The 26,032-nt window shown below is 47.0% G+C and overlaps 1 protein-coding gene across 1 annotated transcript in view; it reads right to left on the bottom strand.

The window, feature by feature from the left end:
• LOC147724854 (uncharacterized) overlaps positions 1-26,032 on the bottom strand; it is a 183,911-nt gene that overhangs the window by 47,345 nt on the left and 110,534 nt on the right. Inside the window, exons 14-16 of the mRNA XM_086918119.1 lie at positions 19,340-19,432; positions 14,243-14,338; positions 12,806-12,901 (exon numbers count right to left, since the gene is read on the bottom strand). Coding sequence (XP_086774245.1) covers positions 12,806-12,901; positions 14,243-14,338; positions 19,340-19,432 — 285 coding nt within the window. The remainder of the gene's footprint in view (positions 1-12,805; positions 12,902-14,242; positions 14,339-19,339; positions 19,433-26,032) is intronic.

Below are 26,032 nucleotides of genomic sequence, written 5' to 3'. Positions count from 1 at the left end.
CTGACGATGGGAGCGAGAGGGGCCTTGTAGACTTGGAACATTGTAGGGCTGATGGATGATCCTTGGGGGACTCTGCAGGTGGTTGGCATAGGCTCTGAGATAAACGGAGGTAGTCTGACCCACTGCGTTCTGTCAGAGAGGAATGAGCAGATCCAGTCGAGGGCTTTGTTTCGGATTCCTGCTTTGTAGAGTCTGAGGGCTAGGGTACGGTGCAAGACTGTGTCGAAGGCCGCCGAGAGGTCCATGAGGATGAGGGTCTCAGTCTCACCTTTGTCGAGTAGAGAGCAGATGTCGTCAGGTGGGGAGATGAGGTGCTGTGGTTTTCCCTGAAGCCTGATTGGGAGGAGTCGAGGATGTTGTTCTCGTCGATGAAGGAGGCGAGTTGGCTGATGACAGCTTTTTCAAGGACTTTTGCCAGGTAGGGAAGTAGGGAGATCGGTCTGTAGTTCTTTAGGTCGGTGGGGTCCGCCGATGGTTTCTTTAGGAGAGGGTTGACCCCCAGCGTGTTTCCAGTCATCTGGGCAGGAGGCGGTCTCGAGGAATCGATTGATGATTCTTTGTAGCTCGGAGCTGTGATGTCTTCGGCTCTGTTGTAGAGGTGGTGGGGGCCGGGGTCTGTGGGGGCCCGAGTGGGTAGTCCTCATGGTCTTTAGGGTGTCCTCAATGCTGAGGGCGGTCCAGCTGTCCAGCGTAAGCATGGGCGGATTTTGCGGATCCAGGATCCGCGGATTTTGCGGATTTGCGGATCCGCAGATTTGGGGCGGGGGCGGGGCTTCCATGCGAGTGCACATGCCTCTTGTGAGGCCTCTATCCAGCATCACAGCTTATTTTCCACGGTAGAGTTGGGAAGAAGGCACACCTGTCCAGCCTCGACGACGCTCACGATTGTTTTTGGGCTAATGAATGAGTCGCTGAATTTGAGCATCAACTAGTTCGAGCAACCATGTGTGTGTTACTATGCAATCACCCCGACGGGCGCAGGGGTCCCTTGAGTGAGCTGTCCATCATAGTGGGTGAATGGCGGGCAGAGGGTGCAAACCTCGAGTGTGTGGGCGGGGCCAAACTGGCAGGGCTACCATGTGAGTTCGCATGCCTCTTGTGTGTATAAAAGGTCAGAGAAAGATCAGTTCAGCAGATGAAGAGAAAGAAACCAGAGTTGGGAAGAAGGCACACCTGTCCAGCCTCGACGACGCTCACGATTGTTTTTGGGCTAATGAATGAGTCACTGAATTTGAGCATCAACTAGTTCGAGCGACCATGTGTGTGTTACTATGCAATCGCCCCGACGGGCGCAGGGGTCCCTTGAGTGAGCTGTCCATTATAGTGGGTGAATGGCGGGCAGAGGGTGCAAACCGCGAGTGTGTGGGCGGGGCCAAACGGGCAGGGCTACCATGTGAGTTCACATGCCTCTTGTGTGCATAAAAGGTCAGAGAAAGATCAGTTCAGCAGATGAAGAGAAAGAAACCCCTGGTCACAAGAGCAGCACGGGTATTGTGCTCGTGAAAGTCAAGGATGCAAAAGCCTCTATCCAGCATCACAGCATTACAACATGTTGTAACTATTTTAGGATGGCGCCGGCAAGCTGCCAGCGCCATCCTAAAATACTTACTAAATTAGCTTCAACAGGAAGCTCTAATAGATAAAATCCAGCACCTGCTCAATTTTATCTATTAGAGCTTCCTGTTGAAGCTAACTTAGTAACTATTTTAGGATGGCGCTGGCAGCTTGCCGGCGCCATCCTAAAATAGTTACAACATTCAACTTTTGCCCCCGGAAAAATCCGCCGCTCGCGGATTTGCGAATTCTCGGTAAATTCGTGGGAGTTCGCGGATCGCGAATTTACCGAAAATTCGCAAAATCCGCGAGCGGAACGGATTTTCCGCTCATACTTAGTCCAGCGTCGGCTGTGCGGGGCTGGAAGCGGTGGTTGTGGCACAGGTGCTATCGGCATATACGTGGCAATCAGCGTTGTTAGGAAAACAGAAAACCTTTCTGCTTCTGCTTTAGAAAGAAATAAAGAAAGAAAAAACCAACCTGCGCGTCAGCTGGAACAGCTGCCTCATCCCCAGAGAGATAAGGGGGATTGCACAAGAGGGTTGAGGGCATGGGGGTCGCGCCGGGGTCCAGTTTTAGGGCTCAGTGCTTGGGCCAGGTGCTTTTTAAGGGTTGGGGCCAAAGGGGTTGCGCTGGGGTCTGGTTTTAGGGCTCAGGGCTAGGGCTAGATTTTTTTTAAGGGGCTGGGGCTGAGGTTTTTTTTGCCAAGGGCCGATTTAAGGGCTCAGGGCTGGGATCGAGAGAGGTGGATTTACATTTTGAAGAAAAACCTTTACTATGCATATGCCTTTAATATTCTTGCTTTTACAACTAAATTAGTTGTAAAGGCATGCGTTGTAAAATCATAATCGTTGGTAAAATAAGCATGGTAAAGGTTGTGGGTGGTAATGGCAATCACGTCATAACAGCATGCTTTACAACGGAATGGTTTGTTCCATCATACATCCGCTGAAGCCATAGTATAAGTTGAGGCCAAGGTCGGTCTACTCATGCTGCAGACATTGTCTAATTACATGCCAGGTTCTACTCATGCTGCAAAGATAGTCTAATTACAGTGTGGCTCACTGGTTAGAGCGGCAGACCCTGAAGCAGAGATCAGGCCCGGGACCAGGGTTCAATTCCCGACGCGGCAGGGTCTTGGGCTCAATGTCCGCCGACTCGATAATTCTCGCCTCAGCGCCTATTCTAATCATGGGTCCCACGCTGCAACTCTGGGCAATAGCTTGCTTAATCTCCACAACGGCCCCTACAACACTGGGATGCCTGGCTTCACATTGAGGGTGCCCAGGAGGGGCATCTCACAGGGAGAGCCAGGAAGGGTTCCACAGCGTTATACAACGCCGGGATGCCCCGGTGATGGGAAGCTGTGCGCTTTACAAGTATACTGCATTTACATGCCAGGGTCTACTCATTGTGCAGACATAGTCTAATCATTTATTATATTATGAATGAAATATGCCAAGAAGCATGGCAATCAGAGATTCCTCCACGTAGAATATTCTTCGATGGAGCAGGGGCGGCTCTAGGTTCATGGTGGACCTGGCAGGGAGAGTAGGAAGGGGGCCCCGGAAGAGGTGGTCCGGGCGGGGCGGAGCGCGGAGACCACTACCAAACACCCTCAACAGGGTGTTTGGAAGTGGAACAGAGCCGGAGGCCTGCAAATCCCTGCCAGTGGCCGCCATGCAAATATGCATCCATCCTCAGAGGATTATTATATTAAGGATATATATTGGCGTGGTGGCCCCTGGGGTTTGGTGGCCCTGTGCAGGTGCACAGCTTCCACATGCATAAGGCCGCCCCTGGATGGAGTGATATATACCCAACATGCTTTTTGCTTGGGAATTAGCAGAGATTTAGTAGTGGTTAGGGAGGAAGACTAGCTGTAGTGTAATGTACTTGATACAATGTTATTATCTCGTGCTTATCTCGTGCTTTGATGCAATGTTGTTATCTCGTGCTCTTTGTATCGCATGCGTGGCCGCATGCAGAGAATGTATACATGTGTTCTTTTAAATGTAGGGAGCCTTCAGAAGCCAGGTGTCCGTTGTGTATCTTCAGTTGCTGGTCGGACTCCTGGCTGATGAGGCGCTCCTCATGTGATTGGAAACCTATGGATTAAAGCTTTCTTCCAAAGATCTTCCTTGTCCTGGATCTAATAAGACAGCTTGTCTTCTACACTAGCGGTGTGAAATAGGAAATCAAGAAAAAGTTCAAGCTTTTCATGGGGGTGTTTTTCAAAGTTCTGAAATTATTTCATGGTTTCACATGTAAGTAGATTAGCTGGTCTTTTTTTACATTTTCATTTTTAGATTGACTGATTGACTAGGGAAAATTTATTTTATTTTGACACCTTAAGTTTATTTCTATAGGGAAGAGTCTTCTATTAGTAATACCCTGCTATTACAGAAAATGAGCTGTAGAGGTGGCTGCAATTTTGCTTATCCTTTCTTCGTAAAGTGTCTGTTCGGTGCAACCATTGCATATTGGCTGTCTTCAAGTGGTTTGATGGTTGTCATTTAGCGTGTTGTTTGGACACCGTGCTTCGAAATCCAGGCCTTTCTTTTGACAAACGAATTGTTTTGTCTTGGAAGGAGTAGGCATTTTCATTGACAGCAATAGACAGAGGCAGACTAGTGCAGGGCTCTCGGGTTTCCCGCGTCCATGTGAGATTAGCTCAGTGAGTTCAGGTGTGTTTTTTGCATTCTGGGGTCTGTAGTCTTGGTCTTATGAAGGTGTAGACAGGACTACAGATCCAAAAATGCAACAAGAGAACCTATGCTAAATGCACTACGCACACATGGGTCCAGAGAACTTGAGAGCACTACTGGTGTTTCCGTTTTTAGCTCTTTCCTGAGGCAGCACATGCGCTGTCGCTTGTAAGGCATTTTGTTTTCTTACAGGGGGCTTAGAGCCTGCACGTTTTTCTATCATTGGTTGGCTTCACTGTCACTCATTTCCTTGCTTTTTATTGGTCAGCTGCAGTTAGGCTTCCTTCCTCTTCATGTGTTCGTCCCTGCCATGGGGCATAGATTACATGTGTCCTTCCACTGCTTCTTTTGTTAGTCACTCCTTTTTTTTTTATATGTGTTTAAGCCCTCTACCAGAGTGCAATCTTTGTTCTGTTGCCTGCCTCATTTGCTTCTCCGCCCCTCCTCTATGTTGGTTATCCCCGCCCGTCCTTGCTCGTACTTATTGCTTCTGACTGTCCATTGCTTGCCCCCACTCACTGTCCACGTTGCTCTTGCTCCAGCCGTTCCTTTGTTGCTTACCCCCACCTGTCTGTGTTATTTCCCTCCTGCCCCACCTACTGGCGGTAATCTCACAGCCAGACTTTTTCATGAATTATATGAATTTGCGGGCAGGAAGACGGCCAGAGGTGCTATTCACTACCGCTGTAAACACTATAAAATAGACCCGGGATAGAAACTCTTGATAGAAGGGTAAAGAGTTCCTTGTACTGTGTTCAGTCTTCTGGCCTCAAATGATTGATTCACACAACTCGCCAAGTATGTTTTGGCATCTCCCCAATCCTGAAGTAAATCAGCACTTGAATGATAGTGCAAAGGTTCTTATCACATCCCCTGTTGTTCCAGTTCTGCCTCTTTCTGTCCAAACATCTTCCAATGACAGGGGGAAAGGCCAGTTTGCATCCCATAGGACCAGTGCGCTAGGTTTGCACTCTTGTGTACAGGGCGTTGAGGCACTGCACAGGATGTGACCATCACTGCAGCTCCCTTCCCCAGGCAGGACATTGGCAGACAATGAGGCACGTCTCAGGATAATTTACAATTACAGTTACAAAACCAATATCCCAGGATCTGTTATGTTGCAGACATAGACTAGGAAAATTACCATGACTTTTTCCTACCCTTCATTTAACCACTGTAGGCAGAGAGTCCTTAGAAGCTGCCGTAGGGTGGAATTAGGCATTATATAAAACATAATGATTGATTAGCTGATGTGGTTCGATGACTGTGACCCAATCTCATAATGTTGCCTTCTTTGGAGATGGTAATTAGAGTTCCTTATAACCAGCATTTGTCCCTTATTGCTAGTGCAGTAAAGGAGTGTATAAGTGCTTTACGAATTTGGGGCACTGTGCATTTGTCAGTATCATAGAGACTAGAGGCCTCATTTAAAGATGAGCGGCCAGCCCTCTAGGCTGCCTGTGTGGCAGAGGCCATAGTCTTCACATACTGGAAAAGATTGACCACTCTCTTCATGATTCTCAGAAATCAACACTTGAAGCTAGTCTTTGTAGCTGAGCAAAAAATATAATGGCTATGATACTCAGGGAATTTTCTCTGGTTGATTTTTCCTGCCTGGGACCACCATTCCCCGCACAGCTTAGTAGGGCGGCCTCCCCAATGTACTCTCAGCAGCGGCTTAGTGGCGGAAGGGATATCACCACTCAATGGTGTAGCAATGCATCCACTACAACCAGCATTGCCAATGGACAGAATAAATAGTTCTTAATGACCCTTCTTCACTATTATCCATGACTCGCTATCACAAGACAGAATCAGAAGTAAATAACACAAGCATCGAAAATGCAATAGGTCTCGCCTTTAATTAAGGTAAAGCCATTTGCTTTGCTAATGGTATTGTATAGCAAAGCAAATGACTTTAACTTAATGAAAGGCGAGACCTATTGCATTTTTAATGCTTGTTCTATGTTGTTTGCTAACATGAGAAAGCATTTTACCATACTGGGACCGGAATGACATGGATATTTCCTTTACTGTTAACAGTAAGTCAGGCATGTTATGTCGACATAGTGATAAGACTCTCCTGTTATGAGTACGGCCCGATAAGGTGCTTGCAATATGTGCAATAAAAACGGCATGTTAGCAGGATAATTACAATTACAATGCTGATCCTGTCATGATGATGTGAATCTCATGTTTAATCTAGAGCGTGTGGCTACTCTGCTTCTTGCTGATACAGGCCTAAGCGACCTTAATGCGGTAGCCTACTCTGCTGCTTGTGGGCCCCGGTATGGAAGACACTAGTCTTTCCGGAGGCTAGCGGTCGCTTCTGGTTAAAGATTGGAACATGGGCTCTGCGCGAGCTCCCTCACCTGTCGGGAGAGTCACTGGATACCTGTTGTGTCTAAAGGTTGGTGCAACCATAAATTAGACAGTGTCACTGGCCTGTATAGCAGTGTGCAATTCAATCTAAAGTAGATGTTGCCTAATGTGTGTATAAGTCAAAAGTGGTGAGTGGAGGAGCGGGAAGTGTAATGGGAGGGTGAAGTGTATTGATTACGACCAAGTAATGTGTTCAGTGTGTGCCCAATAAAAATACATTTCTAATGAAGTGTGTCTATTAAAAGTGTGTCTAAAAATAATCTGATAACTACCAGACCGCTATACTGCTTGAAAGCATACAGTTTGGTCGTGCCTCCAGCCGGAGGGTGATGGGCAAATATGTGGAACTGCCAAGTTAGTCACTTGGGAAATGTTGGGACTGCAATTAGAGCATGTATCGCTAGGTGGCAATCAAGGACGCTGAAAGATAGAGACAGTGCAGAAATGTGTTGTGCTGCTGATTTACGAATTGAAATTGTCCCGCAGTTGGCATACATGATATACGATACAGGCATGAATGCAGAAACTATGTATAGTTACAATTACTGACATGATGTACAGAATGGTACTTTTTGAATTAAGTTGGGGGGGGGGGGCGAGCGGCGCGAAAGTGAAAGGAAAACAATGAAGCTGACGAGGAGGGAGTGGGAGAAGGGAGGGGAGGAAATTCATGCGTGCGCTGTAAGGCTTAATGAGCCATTACAGCAAGCCAGATGGCAGCTGTGCACATCGCGCGCACTGCGTAATAGCATGCTGGTGGCTGGAAAAAGACTGTGGGTAGCACTTTTGAAACCAGCTACTAAATTGCTCACCAGGTCAGCGCATGCACTGGCTCTAGCGAGACCTAAAAAGGGACAAATGGTGGCAACAAAAACAAACATGGTTGGAGAAAGAGAAAAGAAAAAAAAGGTAAAGGAAAAAAAATAAATGAGAGGCAAATAGACTGAGTGCAGAAAAAAGAATGAATGAATGTAAAGAAGGAAAAGGAGATTGAAAGAAGACAAGAGTAGAAAGGAAGAATTGGGGTAGCAAATCCATCAGACCACCCTATGAAAAGGTCAGGGTTGCATGTTTCGCTCGGTCATGTAATACAATATGATTCAATGTAAGGGGTATTTTTTTATCCGACTATACTCTTGCTGTCGATAATTGTGGCGGTGGTTGCTCTATCGGAACACAATTAGCGACTCCAAAACCTCTAAACGGAGTGCATGAAAATCCATTTTTGAGTGAGTAGAACCTCTGTCATTTTATGGGAAGCCTCCACGCCACCAAACTTGAGGCTGTTGGTGACTCTGGGTCTTAACCCATTTATCCCTAGCCTGATCATTCATTGACTAACCTTAAACATTAAAGAACCCCAGGTGTTCCATAGATTGACCCACACTCATTGATCTCTGCTGGCTGCTTCTTCTGCTGTCCACAACCAGATGCATCTTCTATAAGGAACCCTGAAATGCCCCAAGGGGTTTGGTAGTTAGGTTTTTCCTTGCAAATGGTTAACTAGAAGAACTTGAAATCTTTAGAAGTTGATAAGAGCAGGCGACTTTTGTGTTGCGACTTCTCACTTGAATCTGTTGTTTGTGCGCCTCTTTAAGGGTTTCTGTTTTAAGAAGGTCTCCAAAAGTCGGAAAAACAAAAAAAAGTTTAAAGAACCTAGTTCACTGGTGTAGAAGCTATGGGCCAGATGTTTTTCCTGACTCCTAAAATGGGATTGAGAATGGCTACTGTTTCAGTGTTGGAAAGGTGTGTGCTATAGGCCACCTTGAAACGTTACAGAGACCTTAAAATAGGTGGTAACCCATTCACAAGATGGAAAGGCTCCACAGGGACTCCTTCCCCTTGTGAATTGAAAAAAAGGTTTGTTGGGGAAAAGACAGTAGTCCACTGGACAGCTGTCAACTCAAACAAAAACACATTTCTGTTTTAAACCCAGCACTGTTACCTTGTAGGAAAAGCGGCTGCATTATAAGAAAGGTTTATTTAACACAGGTCACGGACATCATAGACTGTTGACTCCAGCAGGCCACTTTCCCTGTGATGCCCTCCAATGGCAGTGAGCCATAATCTGTGACCTACGGCATTCATTGTCATGAGATAGGTCTGATTCTATCCTCTAAGTTTTGTAATTTTATGGACCAATCAATTAGTAAGATTCTTTTTGGTGGCAAAAACATAGTGATCACAATTTGAGGCCAGTATTTTGTGGCTAGTTTGTGTACATCTGGCCCTATGTAATCTGCTTTTGCTGTGTTGAATCTGTTTTAGCTTGTGCATAGCTCTGCGTTTCGAGTCTTATACAAAGATTTTTAAAGTGTGTGATAGCATTTCAAAGTCACTAGTTTCTGCCTTACCATAGGTTTCAGGCCAGTCGCAGAAAGTGTATTTAGGTTGTCATTAACCTGGAAAACTGAGCAAAGCAGCAGGACCTGCCCCCACTTCATATCAGATTCAGGCTGAGCGAGTAGGCAGGGACCTTGTTCACCTGAGCAGGGTTTACTCCTCTCCCTCCCACTGACACTCGCCCATGAAGCTAAGGTCACTTGGCCACTAGAGATAGACTTTACATCGGACTAGTCACCTGAGTGCTAGGACTAGTGCTCCCATTGGTCCATTTGTTAGGGATGTATGATTGATTCTAGAACTTGAAGCTTTCTATTTGGACCTAGGATGTATGACTTGCAGTTGTGACTGGAATAGGAAATGAGGCCCTTGATTGGTTCCAAGGTGGCGGTGTTATATGGGTTCTAAAGCAAAGACAAGTGTTTCTATTGTTGCTAGGGTTTCTATTTTTTGTTTGGCTTAGACCTTGGGTTTCTATTGGCTACTAGGGCTTAGATTTATATTGGCTATAGGCCTAGAGTTTCAAGGCTCAGGGCTTGTGATTTTTTATTGACTATCAGATCAGGGCTAGGAATTCAATTTGTTACAGGCCTTAGGGCTTGAGATTTGTAAAATATTTTTATTAACAAAGATTTGAGAAACCACAGCAGACAGAGATGAGACCATGATAACAGGGTTGCCATGTACAAACAACCACAGTTGATACATTCTCAGGAGGGCTTGAGATTTTTATTAGCTCTAGGGTTAGGGATTCCATTGGTTATAGTGGTAGAGGTTTCTGTTGGTTATAGAACTTAGGACTTGGGTACTTATAGATTGCTAAGGCTAGAATTTCTATTGGTTTTAGGGCTGGGCATTCTAGGGGTTGGGTTTCTGTTGGTTTTAGAGCTAGGGTTTGTATTAGTTATAGGGCCTAGGGCTCACACTGATCCGGGTCACCTATTCACTAGGGCTCTTGCTCCGTTTTTAAACTAGGGGCCTGATTCACAAAGTGCACTTTTGAGCAAATAAATACAAATGAATTAAAAAACTATATATAATGGGTATATCATTTACATAATAATAAATATGAACTATTTTATCATTAAATAATCAATATGTACTATTTGTACATATTTTGTAACATTAATTTATATGCATTCATATTTCTAACTATTTTAAATAATTTAATTTAACATTATGGGGTTTTATTTTAAGTACCTAAACCAGTGATACTCAAAGTATTACCCGGGGGCCGCATGCGGTCCTCTTGACCTTTACATGCGGCTCCCTGAGCAGCAGCAGTGGGCTGCTCTTAAATCGACTCAGCACTAAAATTTAAAAAAATTACATCTACAGCAAGCACTTATTTAAAGGTTGATTGCAGTTAAACAAAAAGAAGTAACTAGCCCTTAACTTTAGGAATACCTTCATTTTTAAAGACCCAAAACGTGTAAAAATACAATAGTTTTCTCAAACTTGGCCTGTAGAACCACTTCACCTTAGTGAATCAAATTATAGCAGTGCATTCAGAAGTATTTTTTTAAAGTGATGGTTTTTCAAATATGAATTTAGAAACAATCATGCTTTCCACCCCCCACCCTGACAACAATGGCATTAGTGATTACATCCAAACACTGGAGATGGTTTTGTACAGCACGCATCCTGGAGTCAAGTATTTCGAGGTCCTTTTATATATGATAATAAAGAAAAAGGAAAGAAATTGAAATAAAACGATTGACCAGGGTCACACAATATGGTCAAGTGGAAAAGCCAGGATTCATCCCAGGTTTTCTGGTTTCACATTGAGCAATTCAGTTCAGCCTGTAGATATACATACTTTGCTTCTCCTATGTCCACTTTACTCCCCTCTTCCTCCCCCGCTGGCATCAGTGCGGCCCTCAGTCACACCAAAGACCAAACTTTGCGGACCCCGGGAAAATGTTTGTGAGTACCCATATTCCCATTATGTTCTATGGGAGACCTGAATAAAGCATTCAACCTCACTAATTACAACTATGCAGACGACATGCAAATCATTCTGAAAATGTATTGCCTAGAATACCTCGACAACTTAAACCTTTATTGCCTTCGTACCATAAACAAATGGATGATGAGTAACCACCTGCAGCTTAACACCGCAATGCCAGAGATCATGACTGAGGGCAATGCCAAGATTACCGCCCTTCTGTCATATGGCCCAAAGAATATGAGCCCTCTCTAACAATATCCAAAGATGTGAGAGACCTAGGGGTAACCGTTGATACAGACATTCCCATGATACTGCATGTCAACAAGGTCACACAAAGCACCTTCTACACAATCAAAACACTGTGGCACATCTTCCCAGACCTGTGAACAACTAACAACAAAAGCTACAATCAATCTTCATGCTCGTAATCTCCAAGCTTTACCTTGGTGCATCCAGATTCATCATACACAAAATACAACTCATCCAACATGCTGCAGCAAAGCTTCCTCTCTGCTTTCACCGCACGACTTCAGGCAATGTTCAAGGCACTCTGCATTGCCCACAGAACCTACCAAGGAAAATTACTGCTATATCCACAAGTTAAATTGTAGCAATGCAGAGAAAACTGGACACTGCAGTACAGGTTCACATGACCAATCATCATACCACCTTGCCATAAGAAACCCGTAGGAGGTACTGCTTTTTCGGTATAAAGCACCAAGCACTGGTATTGCGACCAGTCAAGATTCGAAGCATTCAAGGGAATATACACTTCAGAAGACAGGTGAAAACATTGCTATTTCTAAGCTAATTACACCATCCAACAACCTTGTGATAGAATACGGAAATATATTTGCACCTTCAGGTACAATCTACGCTCTATAACATACATATAAGCAACTGCCCAGTAAGCAAACTAATTTCTATATGCAGATACATTTTTAAGAGCTGCCCTATGGCTAGTGAGGGTATTATACAGAAATAGCAATTCATTTGTAACCCTTCTCACCTGCACTAATACTAATACCACTCAGCGGTCAGCAGCCGATTGTAGTTCAGGCAAGCTACATAATCAGTACCTTATATAGCTTAATCCTCTTACACTCACATAAGACATATCTGCTATGGGTTTTGCGCATCATCCAGTACTGTACAAGCCCATAAACCAGCCATCCTCGCTGAACAGACATTGAATAACAGAAGAAATCTGTCACATACTGCTGGCCATTCAGAGGACTCAAATCTCATCCAACACTACAGGCCCCAGCTAGCTACATACTGTGACTGCTTCTTTACATCTCACAATGACACCCAGTTATGGGAGCATAGAAACCAAGTCCATCCCATCAGATTTCCCTACTGTTTCTCTTTCCATTTGCCTTTGATTGGACAACCCAGTGTGGTAACTAGCTAGATAGAGTATCATGACATAAAATTCCATAATAGGGCCTGTAGAGTAGCTGAAAATTGCCAGCTTCCTGAAAACCATAAACCGCATGTCAATATCACACACCTCTACATCCACCACACTGCTAAATGCTTTGTCCCATAACATGATAATCGGACCTTGATGGCTATCACACATGACAATGAAACACTTCGCACACAGGAACAACAAGAAAGACAACACCTTTCCAACCACACACTCAATATGGTGCGGCATGCCACCCAGGAAGGCAAGAGCTTTATGACCTCACATAGGTGCAGAAAGTGCCTTACAAAGATCCAAATATTGCAATGCAATACATCATAATAAGAATAGTGGGAAACAATGTGCTTTTGATTTGGTTGGTTCGGTCTCAGGGTTCACCACATTACTGAATATGTAAATAGGAGACCCCTTCAGAAGCAGCTGTGAATAACTTACGCGTGAGGCACTGGACCCCCTTGTAGTCCGAGGGGCACTGGCAGGTTTCCGGAGCAACGCATCGACCTCCATTCGCACACGGCAACTCACACACAGCTGAGGGGATATAGAAATTTGTGTTAATCACTGGCATTTTGTCCCCATCTTCAGACCTACATCAACCCTCACAATCCTGGCTAGAAGGTGCACGCTTCTTACAGCGGCAGGGCTATGTAAGGTAGCAGATGGCTGCATTACCAGAGTATCTCCAGGAGATACATGCTGGACTTCCATTTGGTGTCATGAAAATTTCCAGCTTCATATAGTTAGAGTAAGTACCTCTCTCCAAGTCACTACGGATGGTAACTTTTGTCCAGAAATTTGCACTTAAAAATCAATGTTTTTAGCTGTGTTTGTCTATTTATGTCAATGCACGTATTCATTAGACCATCAAACGAAAGTCCTGAACTGGAAACAACATCCATAATGAACTTGAGAGAGGTGGTCAATATAGCGCTTAATAGCATTTTAGCCTGCTAGACAGCAGACCTAATATGGGAAGAAAGGAGTTTTCTGTCCTCCTTGGCTGACTTAATTAAAGAACTCTAAAGGGGCAGTCCATTACAAAGAGCGAACAACAAGGTGATGGATGGAATGGTTGAATCAATATCAGCCAGTGGCAATCGCTCGGGCTTCATTCCAGTCCATTCTTTTTCACCCACTATTCAATTCTAGCCAAAGGTCCATCCTACACTAATCAGTACCGACCCTACTCCTCAAGGACCAGCTTGGGTTGCTTGTGTTCCAGTTCATGGTGGTCTGGGCGTGGAAGTCTGGGCTGGACTGTTCCCATTGCAGCAGGGTCAAGACGTATTTGCATATGGCTGTGTTCTATCTGAGGGGGTACGCTGAACTGGGATGCGGCCCGAGTAATTACAGGTGGCTGAAATTAATTCAAGCATTCCACCCTTCACTTTTTTGTATACTCCATTCACAAAGTGGGGAAAGCAGGTTACTGGTCAGCATTCGTAAAGTCCATTTCTTACTTAGAAATGTTGGTGACATACAAATAGTTGAAGGGTGCAATATAAATGCTAATAACATGCCACAGTTTATTATCAATGCAGCCCTTCCAGTCAGTTGGCACTAAATGCTATTGTAGTGCTTAATCTTTTTATAATGGACCGGTGACATCAAAGCCTGAAGACTCCACTAACAGACTGAATGAAGAATTTGCTGTGACACAAGTAAAATAGCATTTTAGCGCTCCACATCTGTATTTGATGCTGGCCGGACCGTCTAAATGAGTTTTGTTTGGGAGTTCATGTTTGTTGACCTCAAGCTGGATAGGGGGTGTTTGTGAACTGATTACCAGGTATCCTGATTGCTCTGAAAGTCTGAAATGTTGGAGGGTCATTGGCATATGCACCCTCCTAGGCACTTATGAGATAGCCTTACCTGTCTGGCAGCCAGGACCGGTCCAGCCAGTAGGGCAGAGGCAGGTGTTGGACCGCATGCATGTCCCGCCGTGAGCACAAGGTGGGGCGCACATCGCTAAAGGGATGAAAAAGCAGATATGGAAATTTCACTGTACAGTACGTTGAATCCAGCATCAATCCAGAGCTTTCCAGCATTGTGCACTTTGCTTAGGTGACCTCAGGAGTCCACAGTATACAATGGCACTGGCACCCGCTGGATCTTGAAAAAGTCATGCATCTCTTCCATGATACCGTAGCTCTATTTACAATACCTGCCTAGTGGACATGTCAAAGGGACTGTGTTCCTTCTACCCAGTGTCTAGTGTGTAGCAAGACAGAGAACTGTCTTTACGGTCCAAAAGTGCCATTTCAGCCATTTTTCAGTTGCTGTTAACTTGCCAAGCTAAAATGCAGCTCTAAGTGGTATGCAGCTGAGATGTGATTTATTTCTCCCAAGGATGCATTAGAGCAGGCAAGACTGGCAATGCTTGGATTTGGTTTAGTGACAAGCTGAGATGGCCCTGATAACTAGAGGTGATTGAACAGGTGCCAAAGTAGGGAAGACCTGCCACACACATTGTACGCAAGCGTGGCACTTGCTCTCCTGCTAAGAACCAGCAACTACCTACATCTAATCCCAGCTAAGAAGTAACAATGTCAATCACGGTGAAACAAATCCTCACAACCAATCCATAAAGCTCCCGACTACTGGCTCATCTGTAGACTCTCTACATCTAGCACTTAGCCCCTTTAGCTTGGGAGGACATGCAGTGGATTCTTGGGTTTACTGTATTGAGTTGAGTGATGAAAAATCAAGAAATGCACCTCTGCGCCAGGAACCCCATTCTCCTAGATTACAGGGAAACTGAAAACAAGGTTTAAACTGAAAACAAGAATGTCTAAACATGAGCAATTTTTCACACAAAGTGTAAATGGGTTGCAAAAACTCAGTATTAATCTAGTGCAAATATCATTTGCCACGGGCAGTCTCTTATATTTATGTAGACTGCAAACTAAAGTAGGGTAATAGAATTTGTAGAAGCAAATCTATCAATAGTTGCAGAATGAGCTGGAATGTCAATTATGATGCAATTTGCTTAAAAAGGTAGCTGCTTAAGTAGGCGACAATCAGACACTTAACTTTTCACTCAGTTGTCCAGTCGTGTTGTCCCCACTGTTTTTAGGTCTCGGACCATAGGCTGCGCTTGCCCAGTTTTGCTCCGAGATTTAATGTCTCCTAAAGTGGGGCTTGAACCCGCCCCTCCTCTCCATTGGCTGGCTTCCTAAACGGAGGCCAGCCATTGGAGGAGAGGGGCTTCACTCCGTTCAAGCCCTGTCTTTTTCGGATTCAGGGCGTGTTTTTTGCAGTTTTCTCGCCGTGACGTCAGCCGTCCATCAACAGCAAAAACCATGGCCCGAATGCGAAAATATCGGTGCTTTTCAGAAGCCATTTCTGCCCGACCGCCGCCGCAAGAAGTCGAGAAGCTGCCGAGTCCTCCGGTGAGTGCTTGCTGTCCTGCCCCCTCGTTGCTCATGCTTGCTGTCCTGCCCCCTCATTGCTTGTGCTTGCTGTCCTGCCCCCCTCCTCGTTGCTCGTGCTTGCTGTCCTGCCCACCTCGTTGCTTGTGCTTGCTGTCCTGCACCCTTGTTGCTCGTGCTTGCTGTCCTGCCCCCTCAGTGCTTGTGCTTGCTGTCCTGCCCCCCCTCGTTGCTCGTGCTTGCTGTCCTGCCCCCCCTCGTTGCTCGTGCTTGCTGTCCTGCCCCCTCGTTGCTCGTGCTTGCTGTCTTGCCCCCTCGTTGCTTGTGCTTGATGTCTTGCCCCCTCGTTGCTCGTGCTTTCTCTACTGCCCCCCCTCGTTGCTTGTGCTTGCTGTCCTGCCCACTCGTTGCTTGTGCTTGCTGTCCTGCCCCCTCGTTGCTTGTGCTTGCTGTCCTGCCCCCTCGTTGCTCGTGCTTGCTCTCCTGCCTCCCTCGTTGCTTGTGCTTGCTCTCCTGCCCCCCCTCTTTGCTTGTGCTTGCTGTCCTGCCCCCTCGTTGCTTGTGCTTGCTCACCTGCCCCCCTTGTTGCTTGTGCTTGCTGTCCTACCCCCTTGTTGCCCGTGCTTGCTGTCCTGCCACCCTCATTGCTTGTGCTTGCTCTCCTGCCTCCCCTCGTTGCTTGTGCTTGCTGTCCTGCCCCCTCGTTGCTTGTGCTTGATGTTCTGTCCCTCGTTGCTTGTATTTGCTCTCCTGCCCCTTGTTGCTCGTGCTTGCTCTCCTGCCCCCCTCATTGCTTGTGCTTGCTATCCTGCCCCCCCCTCATTGCTTGTGCTTGCTGTCCTGCCCCCTTGTTCCTTGTGCTTGTTCTCCTGCCCCCCCTCTTTCCTTGTGCTTGCTCTCCTGCCCCCCCTCGTTGCTTGTGCTTGCTGTCCTACCCCCTCGTTGCTCGTGCTTGCTGTCCTGCCCCCCCTCGTTGCTTGTGCTTGCTCTCCTGCCCCCCCTCGTTGCTTGTGCTTGCTGTCCTGCCCCCTCGTTGCTTGTGCTTGATGTCCTGTCCCTCGTTGCTTGTGCTTGCTCTCCTGCCCGCCCTCGTTGCTTGTGCTTGCTGTCCTGCCTCCTCGTTGCTTGTGCTTGCTGTCCTGCCCCCCCCTCGTTGCTCGTGCTTGCTGTCCTGCCCCCCTCGTTGCTTGTGCTTGCTGTCCTGTCCCCTCATTGCTCGTGCTTGCTGTCCTGCCCCCTCGTTGCTTGTGCTTGCTGTCCTGCCCCCTCGTTGCTCGTGCTTGCTGTCCTGCCCCCTCGTTGCTTGTGCTTGCTGTCCTGCCCCCTTGTTGCTCATGCTGGCTCTCCTGCCCCCCTCATTGCTTGTGCTTGATCTCCTGCCCCCCTCGTTGCTTGTGCTTGCTGTCTTGCCCCCTAGTTGCTTGTGCTTGCTCTCCTAACCCCCCTCAGTGCTTGTGCTTGCTGTCCTACCACCTCGTTGCTTGTGCTTGCTCTCCTGCCCCCCTCGTTGCTTGTGCTTGCTCTCCTACCCCCTCCTTGCTTGTGCTTGCTGTCCTGCCCCCTCGTTGCTTGTGCTTGCTCTCCTGCCCCTTCGTTGCTTGTGCTTGCTGTCCTGCCCCCTCGTTGCTTGTTCTTGCTGTTCTGCCCCCCTCGTTGCTTGTGCTTGCTCTCCTGCCCCCCTCGTTTCTTGTGCTTGCTGTACCCTCCCCTCGTTGCTGGTGCTTGCTGTCCTGCCCCCCTCGTTGCTTGTGCTTGCTCTCCTGCCACCTCGTACTTGCTGTCCTGCCCCCTCGTTGCTTGTGCTTGCTGTCCTGCCCCCTCGTTGCTTGGGCTTGCTATCCTGCCCCCTAGTTGCTTGTGCTTGCTCTCCTACCCCCCCTCAGTGCTTGTGCTTGCTGTCCTACCACCTCGTTGCTTGTGCTTGCTCTCCTGCCCCCCTCGTTGCTTGTGCTTGCTCTCCTGCCCCCCTCGTTGCTTGTGCTTGCTCTCCTACCCCCTCCTTGCTTGTGCTTGCTGTCCTGCCCCCTCGTTGCTGGTCCTTGCTCTCCTGCCCCTTCGTTGCTTGTGCTTGCTGTCCTGCCCCCTCATTGCTTGTTCTTGCTGTTCTGCCCCCCTCGTTGCTTGTGCTTGCTCTCCTGCCCCCCTCGTTTCTTGTGCTTGCTGTACCCTCCCCTCGTTGCTGGTGCTTGCTGTCCTGCCCCCCTCGTTGCTTGTGCTTGCTCTCCTGCCCCCCTCGTTTCTTGTGCTTGCTGTCCTGCCCCCCTCGTTGCTTGTGCTTGCTGTCCTGCCCCCTCGTTGCTCGTGCTTGCTGTCCTGCCCCCTCGTTGCTTGTGCTTGCTCTCCTGCCACCTCGTACTTGCTGTCCTGTCCCCTCGTTGCTTGTGCTTGCTGTCCTGCCCCCTCGTTGCTTGGGCTTGCTATCCTGCCCCCCTCGTTGCTTGTGCTTGCTCTCCTGCCCCCTCTCGTTGTTTGTGCTTGCTTTCCTGCCCCCTCGTTGCTTGTGCTTGCTGTCCTGCCCCGCCTCCTCATTGCTTGTGCTTGCTGTCCTACCACCTCGTTGCTCGTGCTTGCTGTCCTGCCCCCCTTATTGCTTGTGCTTGCTGTCCTGCCCCCTCGTTGCTTGTCCTGCCCCCCTCGTTGCTTGTGCTTGCTGTCCTGCCCCCTCGTTGCTCGTGCTTGCTGTCCTGCCCCCTTCTTGCTTGTGCTTGCTCTTCTGCCACCTCGTACTTGTTGTCCTGCCCCCTCGTTGCTTGTGCTTGCTCTCCTGCCCCCTCGTTGCTTGTTCTTGCTGTCCTGCCTCCTCGTTGCTTGTTCTTGCTGTCCTGCCCCCTCGTTGCTTGTGCTTCCTTTCCTGCCCCCTCTCGTTGCTTGTGCTTGCTGTCCTGCTCCCTCGTTCGTTATGCTTGCTCTCCTGCCCTGCTATTGGCATTGTAAATGACAATGCCATTTATTTATTTTTTAAAAACAAAAACATAAATAAAAATAATGTCATAAGCAATGTCAATAGCTCTAACTTTAAGAATGCCGAGACCATTGCATTGTAAATGCTTGTTTATTAAACTTTCAAGAATAAGCATAATAGGCTTTATGGTAAAACACTTTTTAACACCATTAAGCACCGAGATTTGTGTAGCATGGACACTCAAGCAGAATACTGAGGGAGAAGGAGGCAGTCATTCACCCAAAACAAAAAGCTTCCGAGGGCTGGAGAGAACCTGTCAAAACCGATAAGCCCTCCCCACAGCACCACAGGCCCTTTTATTTAACAATTTTGGGGAGTGGATGTAGCCTAACAACTAGGGCGGTCGATCTCAAATCTGGGAAACCAGATTTGAGTCTGGGAAATGACGCTCAACACCCTGTGATTCTGGGGAAAATCACTGCGTAACAAAAATGAATGAGTCCTTCTGTAATGCAACTGGTGCTCATGTAAAGCGCTCTGATTCCTGATACATTAGGGTCACGTTTACGCTATATAAAACTACGGGGAAAAAACAAAACAACACAGTCGATTGAAATATTTTAAAAGCGGTGTTAGTAGATCCAGATCTAGATCCAGATCCAGTTCTGGAAACCTACTTCTGACCATGTTTCCTACCTGAGCAGCCCGGCCCTGGATACCCAGCGGGACAATCACACGTATCTGGCGCCACGCAGACTCCGTAGTTTTGGCAGGGAGGGTTACACACAGCTGGAAGAAACGAACCACAAAATGCACCTGGGGTTAATTTCAAGATGATGTGAGCATTAACCCCTGTGCATCCCTGCCCCCAGTGAGATTCTAAAAGAGTACATGAATCCTTACATCTCTCTCCTAAAGAAGTCCCAATTGTCCTGGAGAAGTTCTAAATATTCAATAGTACACCCACATGCCCAAAGTAAGGTCCTGGTTTAGAGTTTTAGAATTTGGCGGACCATCAGCCGTATTACAAGTCATTTCATTTCATTAAACTTTATTAGCTTCAAAAAATGAAAACCATAAAAGTTACATTTTCACAGATGAACAAACATATTTAAAAAAGGGCATCACAAATCAGGTTACATGGGTTCAATGGAGTCATTACACATTGAATAAAAATAGAAAAGGCAGGATGTGATGTTAAGAGCAATACATAATAATACATTTTATCCTAGTCAGTTAAAATCCAGGCTTTTCCTGTATCTTAGACAGCATTTTAAAATCCCTACAATCAACGGAATACAATTGGGTTTTATCAGTTTCAGGTAAAACAGAGCTGGGCGTGCCTGTGAAATTTTTTATTTTTTTTAAAAGAGATTTTAAAAACAATCTACGGGGGGGCCACATAAAAGTCGCAGAAAAGGACAAAGTGTAACAGATCCTGTGGAGACAGATTGTCGCAGCCACAGGGTGCCAACACCTGTCCTTTATGGCTCCCCCTAGGTACTGCCAGTAAGAGATGTCAAGTCAAGTCAAGTCATAAAATTTATATAGCGCACTACATACCCAGAGGGTTTCAAGGCGCTTGGGGAGGGGGATTATTTGTCAAATATCCATGTTTTAAGTTGTTTTCTGAACGCTAGGTGATTCTGGGTGAGGCGAAGGTAAGCGGGGAGTGAGTTCCATGTTTTGGCAGCCAGGTATGAGAAGGATCTGCCTCCCATGGTAGTTTTGTTGATGCGAGGGACAGTGGCGAATGCTAGGCTGGAAGAGCGAAGTTGGCGGGAGGGGGTGTAGAAGGACAGTCGAGAGTTGAGGCAATCTGGTCCGATGTCGTAGAGTGATTTGTGTGCGTGGGTAAGCAGTCGGAAAGTAATCCTCTTACTGACGGGTAGCCAGTGGAGGTCTTTAAGGTGGCCAGAGATGTGTTCGTTGCGTGGGATGTCTAATATGAGCCTGGCTGAGGCGTTTTGGATTCGTTGTAGTTTCTTCTGGAGTTTGGCGGTGGTACCTGCGTAGAGGGTGTTTCCGTAGTCCAGTCGGCTCGTGACCAGAGCATGGGTGACTGTTTTCCTTGTTTCGGTGGGGATCCAGCGAAATGTTTTTCTGAGCATGCGAAGGATGTTGAAGCAGGAAGAGGATACGGCGCTGACTTGTCTGTTCATTGAGAGTGAAGAATCTAGGATGACGCCAAGGTTCCGTGCGTGGTCTGTCGGGATGGGTGCGTTTCCGAGGGCTTCCGGCCACCAGGAGTCGTCCCATGCAGAGGGGGATTTACCTAAGATGAGGACTTCTGTTTTGTCTGAGTTCAGTTTCAGACGGCTTTGTTTCATCCATTCGGCGACTTCTTTCATTCCTTCGTGTAGGTTAGTTTTGGCGGTGCTGGGGTCCTTGGTGAGAGAAAGGATCAGTTGAGTGTCATCCGCGTAAGAGATGATGTTGAGGTTGTGTTGGCGGGCGATGGTCGCGAGGGGGCTCATGTATACGTTGAATAGGGTGGGGCTGAGTGAGGATCCTTGTGGTACGCCGCAGATGATTTCAGAGGCCTCGGACTTGAATGGTGGGAGGCGGACTCTCTGGGTTCTTCCGGAGAGGAACGAGGTGATCCATTCCAGTGCCTTTCCTTGGATTCCGATGTTTCTGAGGCGCTGTAAAAGGGTGCTGTGGCAGACTGTGTCGAAGGCTGCAGAGAGGTCGAGGAGGATGAGGGCGACTGTGTCTCCATTGTCCAGTAGAGTTCGAATGTCGTCTGTTGCTGCGATGAGGGCGGTCTCAGTGCTGTGTTTTGCTCGGAAGCCAGATTGTGAGGAGTCGAGGGATTTGTTGGCTTCGAGGAAGGCGGCGAGCTGGTTGTTGACAGCTTTCTCGATGACTTTGGCCGGGAATGGAAGAAGTGAGATGGGGCGGTAGTTTTTGAGTTCGGTGGGGTCTGCTGTTGGTTTTTTCAGAAGGGCGGTGAGTTCGGCGTGTTTCCAGTCTTCTGGGAAGGTAGCGGAGTTGAAGGAGCAGTTGATGACGTCTCGGAGGTGCGGAGCTATGACGGAGTCTGCTTTGTTGAAGATGTGGTGAGGGCATGGGTCTGTGGGGGATCCAGAATGGATGGAATTCATCAGGCGGATGGTGTCCTCAGTGGTGATTGGGTTCCAGGCGTTAAGGGTGTTAACGGGGGGAAGGTAGTCAGCTGATGGTAGGGTGGGTTGGCTTCCGGATTGGTTGTCAAAGCTGTTGTGGATGTCAGCAATCTTGTTGTGGAAAAAAGAGGCTAGGGAGTTGCAGAGGGTTTGAGAGGGGGTGATGTCGTTAGAGTTGGCCGAGGGGTTGGAAAATTCCTTGACGATGTTGAAAAGTTCCTTGTTGTTGTGGGCGTTGTTGTCGAGTCGATCCTTGAATGCTGTTTTCTTGGCTTTTCGGATCAGTTGGTGGTGAGTACGGATGGCATTTTTGAAGGCGTCCTTGTTGCTGGTGGATGAGTCTTTTTTCCAGGCCTTTTCAAGGGAGCGGCATAGTTTCTTGGATTTCTTGAGGTCCTCGTTGAACCATGAGGCCTTCTTGATTTTGTGTTGGCGTTTTTTCAGTGGTGCTAAGGTGTCTGCGGTGTTGGATAACCAAAGGGTGAGGTTGGAGGCGGCTTTGTTGGCGTTAGAAGAGAGGGCTGGGGAGGTTTGAAGGAGCGATGAGGAGATCTGTTCCGTGGTGATTTTGTTCCAGTTTCTTTTTAGAGTTGGTTGGAGGTAGATGATGGGTTTCGGCTTGTTGTAGGTGAAGTGGACGCAGCTGTGGTCAGTCCAGAGGAGCTCCGTAGTGTGGTTGAAAGAGACATGGTTGCTAGAGGTGAAGATGGGGTCGAGTGTGTGACCTGCGATGTGGGTGGGGGAAGTGACCAGTTGTTTAAGTCCGAGGTTGGCGAGGTTGTCTAAGAGGGTGGCGGTGTTGCGGTCGTTGATCTTCTCAAGGTGGAAGTTGAGGTCTCCCAGGAGGATGTAGTCTTTGGAGGGGAGCGCGTGTGGGGTGATGAAGTCAGTGATGTCTTCACTGAATTTTGCGCGGGGTCCTGGTGGTCTGTAGAGGAGGGTGCCTCTGAGAGTGGTCTTGGGGTCGATGTGGATCTGGAAGTGAAGGTGTTCGGAGTTGGCGAGGTTGGCGTCAGAGCTGGTTGAGATGCGGATTGATTTCTTGTGGACGATAGAGATTCCTCCTCCTGTATGGTCGGTGCGGTCTTTGCGTGTAATCTTATAGTCGTAGTCCAATCTAAATCGAACTAGCAGAAATCTTTTGTGCATTGATAAAGGCCATGCAAGATAGTCCTCCATTCCTGGAGAGGTTTTGAGCATTAAATGTCTGCGTACTGGAGTTCCTGCTCCTCACGCTTGATCTGCTTACGCTCTAAATAGGATTCCTTTAAAAGGGCCACGTCTTCCTTTGTTATGCACTCTGGGTTTAAGAAAGGATCCAAGCGTCCCAGATCATTAACGGAAAAGTTTGATGTCCCTTGGGGGACCCCCAGCAGTTGTTTTAAGAAGGTGTTTTCGGCCAACTGAATCCCTTCCACTCTAGCGTACCCCCACAACTCACTCCTGTACGTGGCTACGGCTACACTCCTGGCTTGATAAATTTTCAACATTGGGGCCACTGGACGATTGCCCATCTTGCTCGCAAATTTGAGAATTGCAGCATTGCTCCTAGTCACCTCCCCCCGTTTCTTTTTGGACAAGGGGGCCCAATTTAGTCTCTCATCTAGGAGGACGCCCAGATACGAAAAAGTGGAGGTTGTTGGCACTCTCGTTCCATTTACCATTAATGGGTATTGACGCTTAGATCCAGGCCCTACCTGCATTGTGAAAGATTTTGCATTGTTTATGGACAGATCTCTTTCTGCCATAAACCCCCGAAAAGTGTTTAGTAAAACTTGTAGGCTTTTAGGGGTGCGTGCTAGGAGGACTGCGTCGTCTGCGTATAGCAAGACGGGCAGCCCCCTGTCACCCACATATGGATAGTCCACCCCGGTTGCCTGCAGGGTTCGATCCAAATCATTTATGTAAAGGTTAAAAAGAAAGGGGGCTAGGATACAACCCTGACGTACCCCCCTTTCTATGCTAAAATCCTTAGTGACCCTTAAATCCTGCGAGTACTTGACGTTTGCCTTAGTCTCTTTATGGAGATCTCTCAGGAAATCCACCAAGTTAGCATCAACCCCCATGGCATCCACTGACCCCCACAGCACCTCCTGATTAACACAGTCGAAGGCTGAGGATAGTTCCATGACAAGTCTTTTTATATCCGATGGCATTTGTAATATGGAGGAAGGGATATCTGTCACGTTTGTGATAGAGTGACCCGTCCGCCAACTCAATGTCAGGCCTCAAGTCTCATATGTCTGCGATGGACCTAAATGTCCTTGAATGACAATTACACTTTGCAAAACCTCAACATTTACTAGTGACATTTGAAATGTCCAGGAGAAGCCTTACTACAAAGAGAAGTAGTTACACATCTCCTGCTTGAATGAAGAATCCAAGGAAACCCCTCATAGTTGTGGTGCAGCGGGTCGCTCCCGCATCCGGGCCCCTGTGTCCCTGAACCTGCTCTACTAATAAGTCCAATGCCCCTTCTGGGGAGCCTGTCCCAGGTTATACATTTGACTGTAAGACAGAAATTCCAATGAATCAATCATCTGGAGGGCTCTGTAGACAGGCCTCTTTTTCAGAAGAGACATCTTTTTTTGTTAAAGGGTCTGAAATCCCACACGTGGGTGAGACATGAAGATGCCTTGATAGGAAAAGTGCCCCACAGCAGGACAACAAATCCCACAAGGTATTCTAACTGCCGCTTGTATTTCAAATAACGCACACTTGCACTTGGTGTTGTTTAGCGCTATACAAATCCATTGACGCTATTTCCCAAATCACTTGTACCCATTTGTAGTTGCTTTTTAAGGATTAAATGAAGAGGCAACCCAGCACACATATTTGTGCCCCATGCACATCCCAAACTGTACGTTAAGCAAAGTTAATGTCCTGTTATTTTAGTGGCTGGACAAACATTTAAATCTCTTAATTATATTCATTCACATTAACAAAGCCATGGATTACATTCTCGCATTTAATTGCCAAAAGTTTTAAATACATGAATAAAATTAACTTAAATTGATTGGTACTTGGAGACCAGAGCTATATTACTGGCTAATAAAAATGACCTTTAATAAGACTTGGGGGCCCTCGAGTTTTACACGTTCTTATTGCTCTCTCCATCTCTTTCCTCCTCCATTCATTAGGGTTTGATAGACTTCCACATAGATTGATCTTCCTATGTTTTTTTTCAGTTTTAGCACCCTTCAGCACTGGCATGATTTATAATTAATTGACCAAGTACATACAGGGTGTTCTGCCCCTTTTTCTGCTGTAGAATCACACCTTTCACAAACCAGAGCTAGAGTCAGTCAATCAACATCTTGGTCTGTATCCTACGTCTGCAGCAGTGCCCTGACCTGCCCTATACTATTTAGTTATAACAAGGGAACCCAAACAGTGGCTGAGGACCGTGGGAAAGTATGCTCTGAAAAACAAGGGTCCTTAGCTTATCAGAATGAACAAGAACAAGATAATATAGGCCATAATAGGAGACTATATTTGCCACTGCCCAGCCGCGCAGGGTATTTATTTCAAAAGATAAGAAGGTGGTACCTGGTTAGAAGGCACAATCCTGTACCATACATTGAGACAAATAAACAACATACATGGGAAAAGGTTACACAGGCAAATTTGAGCAATGTTGGCCACTTTTAACTCAGTGATATAATCTCAAGTATTGCCAAAAAACGCTAGACAAAGCAAGTTGAAACACAATGGTTAGGCTGTGAAAGCATTTACAACAGTCGACGTTTCGATCCCTTTTTGCTCTAATTAGTTGGGATCATCTTCAGGACTAAGGTTTTGACAGCATTTGCCTGCCTGTATTACTTTAGAATCCGCCACGATTCGAATTGGTTAAAATGAGACAGGGGGATCACGTCTTGCCATCTGCACCGGTGGCTGGAATGGGAGACCTCTGTGCTCTTTGCAGGTAGCCGAAGTCTGAGCAGTATTAGTCTACTGTACGGTCCGGATTTTCTTCTCGGGGAGTCATTTGACTCACAATAGTAGGGATGACCAAGGTGCGGAGGGTTCATCGGATGTTTTCTCGAGGAACCAGAGGCTCCGTAGAATCGGGAGTCTGGGGACTTGGAAACAATGTCCAATCAGTCTGCTGCTACCTATGGCACTGGGGGAACTAAGAGGCTAGTCGCTTGTCATGTGTACCCTTTATGTAGCCTAGACTGTTAATATGGTTTGAGCAAATTTACAGGCTATTAAGTCAAAACAATAAAAGTTTTCTGAGCCTTATTTGATCTATTCT

Source organism: Lissotriton vulgaris, chromosome 4_1 (genome assembly GCF_964263255.1).
Source record: "Lissotriton vulgaris chromosome 4_1, aLisVul1.2, whole genome shotgun sequence".
Lineage (NCBI taxonomy): Eukaryota > Metazoa > Chordata > Amphibia > Caudata > Salamandridae > Lissotriton > Lissotriton vulgaris.
This window is presented reverse-complemented; position numbering and strand designations above follow the sequence as displayed.